The following is a 12,645-nucleotide window of genomic DNA, read 5'->3' as shown; positions in this document are numbered from 1 at the left end:
ATATTCTTGGACTTACCCATATTACAGTACCGAGCGAGGTGGCGCAGTGGCTAGCACACTGGACTCACATTCGGGAGGACAACAGTTCAATCCCACGACTGGCCATCCTGATTTAAGTTTTCCGTGGTTTCCCTAAATTGCTCCAGGCAAATGCCAGGATGGTTCCTGTGAAAGGGCACGGCTGACTTCCTTCCCCATCCTTCCCTAATCCGATGAGACCGATGACCTCACTGTTTGGTTTCCTCCCCAAAACAACCCAGTCCCCTATATTACAGTAGAACATAATTACAGAATGTAATTTAACAGAACTAAATAAAAATCAAATGAGATCACTGACAAATGCTTGCACAATAATCCCTACTCCTAGTAGACACACAATCGTGCACATGTTTGAATGTTTGCACAAGCAACCATAATCAAAGTTTGATCAAGCATCAAGCATTCTTGGGCAAGCACGTTTGCACATGCTTGCTTATCAAGAATGGATTTAGGTATATGGCCACTTTTAACTGTCCCTTCACTGTACACAGTACACAATGTTATAAAACGTGTCCACACCCTCTGCATTTAGCACACCCTAACTACAACAGACACCCCCATACCGTAACAGCACCTCATCCATATTTCACCATAGTAGGCGACATACTACTGTATCCCGCTACTAGTGTGTGCGAGTGTGAGTACGCTGAACGTAGTGTCGCCATGCATATGTACTTAAATCGACTGCCAGCTGTATCATTGCAGGCCGGCCACTACAGTTGACAATGACATTCAGTAATTGGGAAGAACATTCAAAAGAAAGCATGTGTTCATATTGTCAATAAGGTGCTCGTGATAATTTGAGAGATTGGAAGCAGAACAGCAGCTTTAAAACCAGCAAAGCGAGCACTCGATTTGGGCCATTATTATGTTATAGTCAGAAAGTGTCAAAACTGTTTCTAATCTGAAAGCACAGTGTCTATTGACATGTATTGCATGGTAGGTGTTGCAGAGGCACTTGTGTTAACGTGCCTCTGCAATGCCTACATGACGTTATTATCTTTACCAATGGCAGCACATTGTTCCTGTGTACAAGTCTTTGAAAGCAATGGAACTGACCTTGCAGGCCAATTCAATAAGCAGCAGCTTATTGGTGGTCCAAATGTCTTTCATGCACTAAGAATGCAGTTAATGTGTTGTTACTGCTGTCTTTGGAGGTAGTACACAGTTGACCTTGGCTGTTGTATGGAAGAATCATGCAGGTTTCGGTGGCCGTGATGCAAATATTCTTTCGTGGGAGACCTGGAATATATCAGAGACTGCAGAAATACTAGCTAAGGTGCCATGTGGTACTTTGGTTCCAGAGAAGCCCTTTGTTTTGTGAGTTAGAAGAAAGAAGCTGAATGCTGACAAATACCTGTTTATTTGGGCCAAAGTAGGGAATGGCAATTGTAAAATAAAGATTGTTGGTAACTGTATGTTGAATTATAGTTAATAAATGTAAAATCCTTATCTCCTTTCCTAATTCCCTATCCATAAAATAAAATTAAAAAAAGAGAGAGAGAGAGAGAGAGAAGAAAAAAAAAAGAAATCATTCACTTATGTAGGCCCTTAGCACTTGGTTACACGCTAAGCAGTTGGGTACCTTAAGAGAGCTGGCGTGTTTCGTCTCGTGACGAGGCTGTTGGTTACCATAAGAGAGCTGACTTACCTGCCGCCTGGCGGCGCAGTGTCTCTAGTTTTAGCTGCAGCTAGTTGACCGGAAGCAAGTGGAGGCCCCAAGCACAGAGCGTCCCTACAGCAGCATCCGGTCATTGTAAGAGGGAGAATGACGTATAGCCAACCGCTGCAGCACGTGGCGTCATTTGCTCTGCAGCTGTCAGGTGCTTTGCTCTTGAGTTGCATTGGGTGATGGCTTGCAATGTTCACTTCTGTTAACACGCCTCTGCAATGTCGACACGATGTTATTATTGTCGCCATTGGTGTTCCTGTGTACAAGTCTTTGAAGGCAATAGACAGTGACCTTGCTGGACAATTCAATAAGCAGCAGTTTATTGGTGGCCCAAATGTCTTTTGTGGACGCAGAATGCAGTTTACATGTGATGTTATTGTTGTCTTTGGAGGTAGTACATGGTTGACCTTGCGTGTTGTATGGCAGAAACATGCAAACTACAGTGGCCTTGAAGCTCTCCCTGATGCAAATGTTCTTTTGTGGAAGATCTGGAATATAACAGAGACTTCAGGAATACAAGCTAAGGCCCCATATGGTACTTTGCTTCCAGATAAGCCATTTGTTTTTTCAGCTAGAAGAAAGAAAGGGCACCGAGCCTCTGGTGACGCTTACACTGCCGCCTGTCAGGCCAGTGGGCATGTGAGGTCTTCTGGCTGATATCTGCAGGTGTGGCCTCTGCAGTTTCACCACATAGGCCACTAACAAGAGCTGGTGTCAGAGGGATAGCTGATAGACAGGGCGAATGGCTTACACACGACAGATTTCTTTCATACTTCCAACGTCTGATGTGTTCTTTGTAACATATTTTAAAATTCCTAAATTAACTTTGGCATTCGGTTTATATACAATTGCTCCCTTGTATTTGTCACTCTTAGTTGTTGATTGGCTTAAGTTTGTTTGGAGAGTTTGGACAGTTTTATATGCTACAGGGAGGCTTTGTTTCTGTAAGATGTTTGCCACTCTGTTAGTTTATAAGTGTAAGTCATTTTAAACCATGTTGTTTGTTTCTATTTTGTGTTGTCACTGTGTTGGTATGTTATGTGTATTCATCAGTTAGACAGCCAGAGACTAGCTGCACCAAGGCAAAATCATATAAAATAAACAGGATTCCACTGAACAAGAGAAATTATGAAAATGAAATGTATGCAAGCACACACAATGCGTACAGCACATATGTATGATGGACCTTCACTAATTAAAAGACACAAATTGATGAAAAAACAGAATTTTTAGGAAATGAGACTTTTACTGCTTTTCAACATAATACTCAGCCCCCCCTTTTCCAACAATGAAATAGTTCTTTTTATACCGAATGCAAAGAGGTCTCTGTCTTGTTGTTTGAGCCACTTTCCCATAAATTCTTTGACCACCTTGTTGTTGCTGAACTTTTTTTCTGTGTAATGCCTCTGTGAGGGGCTCAAAGAAATGAAAATCCGAGGGTGCCAAATCTAGACTGTGGGGAGGATGAGACCATATGTCTCATCTCATTTATTCTGTGGTCTCTTGGGCCAGCTGAGCAGTGTGAGGGCGAGTATTTTTACCTTTTCTTTGAAATATATGATTTTCTCTCATTGCTGGTTTTACTTTGTTCATAGGCATGCCTAAGTAGTAGGGGTTTTCATTGTGCACTGATCATCTGAATAATTACAAAAGACGATTCCTTGGATATCACAAGAGACTGTCAACACGACTTTTCCAGCTGATGTTTGTGTTCTGAATTTCATTTGGATAAGTGAGCTGCTGTCCTTCCATTCCAGGATCTTTTGGACTCTGGTTCAAAATGGTGAACCCAAGTTTCCTCACATGTTAAAATCTTGGTAACTGGCCGGCTATCACACACCGAGCAAGGTGGCGCAGTGGTTAGCACACTGGACTCACATTCGGGAGGACGACGGTTCAATCCCGTCTCCAGCCATCCTGATTTAGGTTTTCCATGATTTCCCTAAATCGTTTCAGGCAAATGCCAGGATGGTTCCTAACCTGAGCTTGCGCTCCGTCTTTAATGACCTTGTTGTCAACGGGACGTTAAACACTAACCACCACCACCACCACCACCGGCTATCACATTGCTCACCAGTCACTGAGATTTGACCGGTCTTGAACTGTCCTCACAGCCACTTACAAAAATTTCCATGGTTCGTTTAACCTTCACCAAAGTGAAAAATCATTCAAAAAAAAAAAATTGCCAGTTTTTCACCTTTAGAAGAAAAAAAAAATTTATCACTGAACAGAACGTTGTTCAACTAATGTGGAAACTGCAAGTGGACATGCCATCATTAAATGCAATTTGGGAGATGGTAAATAAAATAACTTTGTATCCATCAGAATAACTTTTTATCCATCAGCTGCTCTCTGCTCATGACAGTGATGCCAACCAAAAGTAATGAAACTAGAGAACTCCTACAAACTGTTTCACTCCTACATCAGTTTGTCTCTTTAATTAGTGAATGTCCCTTGTATTGCACAAACTTAGCCAAAAAGTTAAAACTACTACAAAACAAACACAATATGCCCACAATATAGGGAACCTCGAAAGCCCCAAACACACACACACACACACACAGGACATTGTCTATGGTGACTTACGCACACAAAGTATCACACAGAGCAACAAACATCATAAAGAAACAGTGCCTCCACACACACACAGGGCATAGTGTACAGTGACTTACACACACAGAGTAGCACACAGAGCAACAAACATCGTAAAGAAACAGTGCCTCCATATGGCATATAAAACTGTACAAATTCTGCAAACAAACCTAAGCCAACCAACAGTCAAGAGGAACAAATTCTAGGGACCAGGAATATGCAAACTTGAAGCCAAAGGTGAGATACATTATACATAAGTATAAGACGAGATTTTAAAATATGTTACAAAGAACAAACCAGATGTTGGAAATATGAAGCAAATCATTCTCCATTGACAGAGCATGTACAGCTTCACAGCCATCATGCCACCAGTGCAAAATAAGACATGGAAATTACTAGGACAGTTAGCCACACGCGCACACACACACAGAGGGAGAGGGGGGGGGGGGGGGGGGGAGGATGATCACAAACACACATTTAACAGTTGACAATGACATTCAGTAATTGGGAAGAACATTCAAAAGAAAGCATGTGTTCATATTGTCAGTAAGGTGCTCTTGATAATTTGAGAGATTGTAAGCAGAACAGCAGCTTTAAAACCAGCAAAGCGAGCACTCGATTTGGGCCATTATTATGTTATAGTCAGAAAGTGTCAAAACTGTTTCTAATCTGAAAGTACAGTGTCTATTGACATGTATTGCATGGTGAACACTGTAGGAAAAGACAGATTGGTACGTACTGCAAAAAAGACACATCAGGTTGGAGACGAGCACAATTAAAAGACACTTACATAAAACTTTCAACCACAGTTTTCATCAGTAAAAGAGAGACACACACGCCATTGACACACAAAGCAAGCAACACCACACGCACTCATTACCGCCAACTCCAGCATCTCAAACCCGAGCAAAATGGAGTTGCAAGGTTTTCAGTGCCTGCTATCGATATGCTCTATGATCTAAATACTGTTGATGCAGTCTTCATTATTCTGCATGCAGTGATGAAAGAAATAGATGCATCCCACAATCTTGTATCCTATGTAATATTAAATATTTGCAGGTGTTTCAGTTAATTAAAAAATTCACTTGCAGTTTAATTAGGTAATTGACCATTTTGCCATTTATACTTCTCGTCTAAGTAGAACCACATCCCTTCCCCCCCACCCCAATAAACAACTGTATAACAATACATATAAATGTATCATATTTAACGGCAATTTCTTTTGGTACAGATAAGCAGAAGACTAACCAAAATTGATTGTTACAATAAAGAATAAGTATAGCTCTGTAATCATGTAATAAAGTTTCTGAAATATGTAAAAGCTGCTTGGAACCGCCTAATATTTGCATATATCAGTTAATATTATGAACACAATATCTGAAAATCAGTGTTATATAATTCAATTTGGATTGCAGGTCGTTTCACTTTCCGAGATGAAAATGTGTACACAGAATTAGAAAAAAACAAATGTTTAGCCATAAAATACGTTGACGATGATGGCAAACCAACACTGGAATACCCACTGAATCCAAATGGAAGTATTGGTAAGTCCAAAGTTCTACAAGGTAATCTTGACGGATTTGCTGGCATACATCTCAATTTGAAATTTAGCAAATTACAATCGCTTTTGTAGTTTTAATGTTCCTGAATCTCTTGTTTTATACTATCACATCAGACTACAATACTTTATTTCAGAGGTTTTCCATTTTTAACATGCTTCTTTTATTTACAAGTAAGAAACAATATCGGGCAGCAAGCATCCACATCAGTGTGTCAGAAATTCAGTGACATAACTCTTTTGTAGGAGTAACATGATATTATCGCAGTTACTTGAATCGCACAACAGTAGAAAATTTAAGCCGGTATCCACAGAATGTGTAAGCAGTACATCATGTCTGTGGCATTACTGTCAAAGATTGCATTCAACTTTCAGGTCAAGAAGTGGTGGAATATTGTGATGTTCATCTGCTGTATTTCTTCTTTGATAGTCCTCAGTGTCAATATACTGCATTACAATACTGGCTGAAAAGGGGGGGGGGGGGGGAGTTCAACACTGACTACTACTGTAAATGATGTAGCCGACAGTTGCGTAGCTGCATTTCACACTATCATTGTTCACAACCCCCAATATTACACAGTTATACTGCCTGTTAAATATTGGCAAATTTTGATAAGCCTCATTAATAGGATGCAGGCAAACATCAGCATACTGCTACAATATTTTACTGTTGAATATCTATGAGCAGTGAAAACATAACCACACAGGTCACAGTTCTTGCAGAATAATACGATACATATTAAACAGACACTGTCATTGTTTTAACACGCTTGCTAATTGTGTTACACTTATTCAACTTTTAAGGTGATTCATTGTTGTTCTTCTAACCAGCACAGATTCCTAGTCTGAAAATTGGCCATGGACTGTCTGTCTCAAAAATTGGGCCTTTATATCTTCACAATAATAGGCACTGAAGCTATACATTGTTTGATGTTTAAGTTACAGAAATTACAATTAAAACATAACTCCTTCAATTAACTGAATATATAGTTTCTTCCACTACAAGGGTTAGGCTGTGTTATTTGTTTAAATGATGAAATTAACAGATATAGGTATACAACCAATACTTTTGACAAACCTGGTAATTACTTTGGAATTAATTAAGTGCTGGCTTTGCTAACATGTTTCCAAATAGATCCTTTAAGAAAATATTAGTTGTTCCTCCAAATGCTTATAATTAGCAGAGAATTTATATTTGTTTAGAAGTCAACAATAGAATTTAAGTTACAGAACAATTACTGATTTCACCCTATAACCAAAGTATTAACTAGGAATAGTCAAAATAAATCAGAAAATCGATTACATACATAAAACTAAGCACAAAATTAGATCTGGTGGTATATTCTTGAAGACTGAGGGCCAACCTTTCTCTTTTCTGAAATTGCATGTTGTACTCATGTATGTTAATGGTAATTAGTTAAAAAATGACAAAATGAATTTTAAGGAGGCAGATGCCAAAGCAAGAGAGGAAGTAAAAAGATCCCAGCTTGCTTCGCCACAATATGGCGCAAAAACATCAATTTAGGGGGTCTAGTTGCAACTGTACCATCTCGTGGCGTTCTGCTGACTCTCAAATGTGCTCACTGTGTGCACTCATATCTCCCCTTACATAAAATTGTCAATTAATCACTGAAGATGACACAATTCAGAAAATCTTCATCATGCAGCAACATTTTGTTTGCAAAGTTGGCACAAAAACCATAGTCTGTAGGTTTTAGAGTTTGTGACAACAGTGAATGATATGGACTATTTGTAACTGTCTCCTTAAAAGTTTCGACGTGAACGGCACTGGAATTGCTAATTCACAACTAGACTTCTGAACTGATTTCTTGATTCTATGCATGAAAGGAAGTATTTGTATGGAGTGTAGCCATGTATGGAAGTGAAACGTGGATGATAAATTGTTTGGACAAGAAGAGAATAGAAGCTTTCGAAATGTGGTGCTACAGAAGAATGTTGAAGATTAGGTGGGTAGATCACATAACTAATGAGGAGGTATTGAATAGGATTGGGGAGAAAGGAGTTTGTGACACAACTTGACTAGAAGAAGGGATCAGTTGGTAGGACATGTTCTGAGGCATCAAGGGGTCACAAATTTAGCATTGGAGTGCAGCGTGGAGGGTAAAAGTCATAGAGGGAGACCAAGAGATGAATACACTAACCAGATTCAGAAGGATGTAGGTTGCAGTAAGTACTGGGAGATGAAGAAGCTTGCACAGGATAGAGTAGCGTGGAGAGCTGCATCAAACCAGTCTCAGGACTGAAGACCACAACAACAACAATGCATGAAAGATTGTCTCACACAGCCGGAGTCTTCAAACTGATGGTATCATCTATGGATGTCATTATCACTTAGAGTATTACAATGGAACTTGATACAGAATGCTCATTACACTGTAACAACAGATTCAGTCCTTCCAAACTGTAAAACACAAAGAGCTTTCTATTCACTAGTCGCCATCTTTGCTACTAGAATGTTTTAACAGAAGACACAGGAAACAGTGCATGCGCACAGATAATTGAACAAAACAGTTTGAGTTGCTCTCTCATTTCATATACACTCCTGGAAATGGAAAAAAGAACACATTGACACCGGTGTGTCAGACCCACCATACTTGCTCCGGACGCTGCGAGAAGGCTGTACAAGCAATGATCACACGCACGGCACAGCGGACACACCAGGAACCGCGGTGTTGGCCGTCAAATGTCGCTAGCTGCGCAGCATTTTTGCACCGCCGCCGTCAGTGTCAGTCAGTTTGCCGTGGCATACGGAGCTCCATCGCAGTCTTTAACACTGGTAGCATGCCATGACAGTGTGGACGTGAACCGTATGTGCAGTTGACGGACTTTGAGCGAGGGCGTATAGTGGGCATGCGGGAGGCCCGGTGGACGTACTGTCGAATTGCTCAACACGTGGGGCGTGAGGTCTCCACAGTACATCGATGTTGTCGCCAGTGGTTGGCAGAAGGTGCACGTGCCCGTCAACCTGGGACCGGACCGCAGCGATGCACGCCAAGACCATAGGATCCTACGCAGTGCCGTAGGGGACCACACCGCCACTTCCCAGCAAATTAGGGACACTGTTGCTCCTGGGGTATCGGCGAGGACCATTCGCAACCGTCTCCATGAAGCTGGGCTATGGTCCCGCACACCGTTAGGCCGTCTTCCGCTCACGCCCCAGCATCGGGCAGCCCGCCTCCAGTGGTGTCGCGACAGGTGTGAATGGAGGGACGAATGGAGACGTGTCGTCTTCAGCGATGAGAGTCGCTTCTGCCTTGGTGCCAATGATGGTCGTATGCGTGTTTGGCGCCGTGCAGGTGAGCGCCACAATCAGGACTGCATACGACCGAGGCACACAGGGCCAACACCCGGCATCATGGTGTGGGGAGCGATCTCCTACACTGGCCGTACACCTCAGGTGATCGTCGAGGGGACACTGAATAGTGCACGGTACATCCAAACCGTCATCGAACCCATCGTTCTACCATTCTTAGACCGGCAAGGGAACTTGCTGTTCCAACAGGACAATGCACGTCCACATGTATCCCGTGCCACCCAACGTGCTCTAGAAGGTGTAAGTCAACTACCCTGGCCGGCAAGATCTCCGGATCTGTCCCCCATTGAGCATGTTTGGGACTGGATGAAGCATCGTCTCACACGGTCTGCACGAACGCTGGTCCAACTGAGGCGCCAGGTGGAAATGGCATGGCAAGCCATTCCACAGGACTACATCCAGCATCTCTACGATCGTCTCCATGGGAGAATAGCAGCCTGCATTGCTGCGAAAAGTGGATATACACTGTACTAGTGCCGACATTGTGCATGCTCTGTTGCCTGTGTCTATGTGCCTGTGGTTCTGTCAGTGTGATCATGTGATGTATCTGACCCCAGGAATGTGTCAATAAAGTTTCCCCTTCCTGGGACAATGAATTCACGGTGTTCTTATTTCAATTTCCAGGAGTGTATTATTTGTAATTGTAAGTTGAATTTAATGAATGCTAAAAAACCTTGAAACCCTGCTATTCATTTTGAAACACCTGGCATTTTTTCTGCAGCTTCTTCTTTTATTATGTTTTGTTTTGTTCTCAATCTTTTTTTATCGGAGATACTTAAAGATTTGTTTTGTTAGTCTGTTGTTAATTTTGTATAATTAGCAACAAATATTTTTTTCATTATTGTTTGTACATTTCAATGTATTTCATCACTGCTTCTCAGTTTTCAGACTGCATCTTATGAAATATAAAATTTTTGTGTTGATTCTCCTCTACAATATTTCTGTTTGTCTAATGAATTATACACCTCTAGGCGCTTGCTCGTTAGAGGCAGTCAGGTATTATTTCTGTGTACATTTTTGCATTTCTCGATATGCCCTTTTTATTGTAAATACACTTCACCATTCTGTATGCACTTTCCATTGTGTGCACCTTTCGTCCATAGCAGATTTTTCTTAGGCCTTTTCTTGAGTAAGCTATCACTGATATTTGAACTCTTTAACGACTGCTGTTTGACCAGTTTTCGCTAGTAGTTTGAAGAATTTTATTTATATTAGTAAAAAAATTAACATTCTCCTTGGAGATTTTGAAACCTGGTCTACTTACTGCCCATTTAAAGAGATCAACTCATATTCCTTTGTCTGTCAGATTTTCCTACATTACAGCAAAAGCAACTGCAAGTGCCAGACAGCTTATCCTAGCACACTGTATTCTTTCAGGTGGTGTGGCGGGGATATGCTCGGACGACGGGCGGCACCTGGCAATGATGCCACACCCGGAGCGCTGCACGCAGCTGTGGCAGTGGCCGTGGCTGCCACAAGAGTGGAAGGGTGAGCACACGGTCTCCCCATGGCTGCGCATGTTCCAGAACGCATACTGGTGGTGTGTCACCGACTCATAGGCCAACCGAGCTCTCCTCTCTGGATTTACGCTCAAGAGTAAATTACTGCTTACTCGGAGTATTACTTATATCTGAGAAATAAAGGGAATATGTCAGTTGTACACATCTACAGCAATTGATAACAAAAATTATTGTCAGACTGGTAATATAGAGAAGGGACCACTGAGGGTATACATGTCACGTGCTCTCCTGTCAGTGCTTTGTCAGTGAATCTACTGTTCTCTTTTTAAACATTTGTCATTCTCGTGTCATTGCTTGATTCTTCCTGTATGTTGTAAATTGCAGAGAATTAAAAGTTTACTTCTGGAAGTTAGGTATCTCTGTATTCATCCTCTGTCACCTTACAAACCCATCAGTGAGATTACTTCATTGTTAATCAACACAATTCACTGACACCTTAATTTCTTTTTCTTGTTTTATATTAATAAGATGTTCACAGTCTGAATAAATATACCAAAACACATTTTATTCTTGTATGCAAGTAGGAACATAAGTAGAAATTACTCTTCAGTGCTATAGCTAGAGAAAATTAAAATACCAGGACAGGTAAAAAAAGAATGGAAAAGTTAAATATATTCTGAAGTATACAAAAGAGAAGATAAAATAATATTTAGAAGAAAATGTTCCTCTGAAATAGATAGATGAAAACAATTGATCCAAATGGAAAATTATGAAGTTATAATATAATCCTATTAAATGTTGGAACTACATTAGTAATACGTGTTTTACAATCTCATTATTTTATCATTTTTAAGGCCTGTTTTGAATCTCATTTCTTATATGCCTTACTTTCTTTCTTCAGAAATAATGCACAAATCAATTTTTTATGTTGTTAACTTATAAATGCAAATGATAAAATATTACTGTTTTTTAATTTCAACCTAAGTTATTGTTGTCTGTCAAAATATACATTGTGTGTATATTTCAATACTGTTATGTTGTTTCCTGTTAGTAGAATTTATAACTTGCACTGTTAAAATGCTCCACATGACATTATTGTTTAAATACTGAAATAACAAAAATATATATTTGGGACTTGTTTCAGATTACCTCTTGGTTCAAGTATGTAGCAGACTTTTTGTATGATTTTATTTTCACAATATTTGATGTACAAAAAGTGATCCATGTGCCATATTAATGATTGTTACTGTAATTTTATGTGAAGTATTCTAGTTTATAAGGGAAAGCTTTAATGAAGAGTTTTGATACAAAAAAGACCAAGTATGGTTCAATAAAAAGAAAGAGGGAGAGAAACTGTTTCATAATTTTTGTACTGTTCCTTATATTCCCTCAGTAATGCATTCTGAAAATTGATGTACTCACATCTGCACTTAAGGTCGCTAATAGGTATTCATGCAATTATGCTCAATTCAAGAGTAGCGGGAAGGGAGTTTTACAACTGTGGTGTTCTTATTTTTTTAACAGATAGCGTTTTTTTTTTCCTTTTTTAAATTATTAAGCAGAAGTGCATTTTTTTCTAGTTTTATTATTACATGAAACACCAAACCTTAAACTACTTTTCACTGGTATTCTGACCAACGTCTGAGTTCCATACTCATAAAAATTTGCTAGACAGTGGTGAATGGCCATTTTGACACCAATATCATGGCTGTGACACCCAGATGGATCTTCAAGTGGAGAGGGACAAAGGGAAATCACTGGGCACTAGATCAGGACTGTACAGAGGGTGATCAAGTTTGTTCAGTGCCACAAGATGCAAGGAGATCTTGTGTTCTTTGAGCCATACCTGGATGGACATTGTTATGAATTCAAAAATATCCCATTACTAAGCTTGTCATGCCCTATGCTTGTCACTGTACAATCATATTGAGTGAATATACCATTAACAAATCCCATTCATTTTTTGCAGTTCTGTGTTGAGTTTGATACG

At 40.2% G+C, this 12,645-nt stretch overlaps 1 protein-coding gene across 2 annotated transcripts in view; it reads left to right on the top strand.

Moving 5' to 3' along the window:
* Nucleotides 1-12,008, top strand: part of LOC126281265 (phosphoribosylformylglycinamidine synthase) — a 194,584-nt gene extending 182,576 nt beyond the window's left edge. For both annotated transcript variants that reach the window (XM_049980080.1, XM_049980081.1), the window contains exons 23-24: nt 5,719-5,847; nt 10,573-12,008. In XM_049980080.1, the coding sequence (XP_049836037.1) occupies nt 5,719-5,847; nt 10,573-10,754 (311 nt within the window). In that variant the 3' untranslated portion in view covers nt 10,755-12,008. The remainder of the gene's footprint in view (nt 1-5,718; nt 5,848-10,572) is intronic.
* The last annotated feature ends 637 nt before the right edge of the window (nt 12,009-12,645 follow it).

This window comes from Schistocerca gregaria, chromosome 7, assembly GCF_023897955.1.
Source record: "Schistocerca gregaria isolate iqSchGreg1 chromosome 7, iqSchGreg1.2, whole genome shotgun sequence".
NCBI lineage: Eukaryota > Metazoa > Arthropoda > Insecta > Orthoptera > Acrididae > Schistocerca > Schistocerca gregaria.
This window is presented reverse-complemented; position numbering and strand designations above follow the sequence as displayed.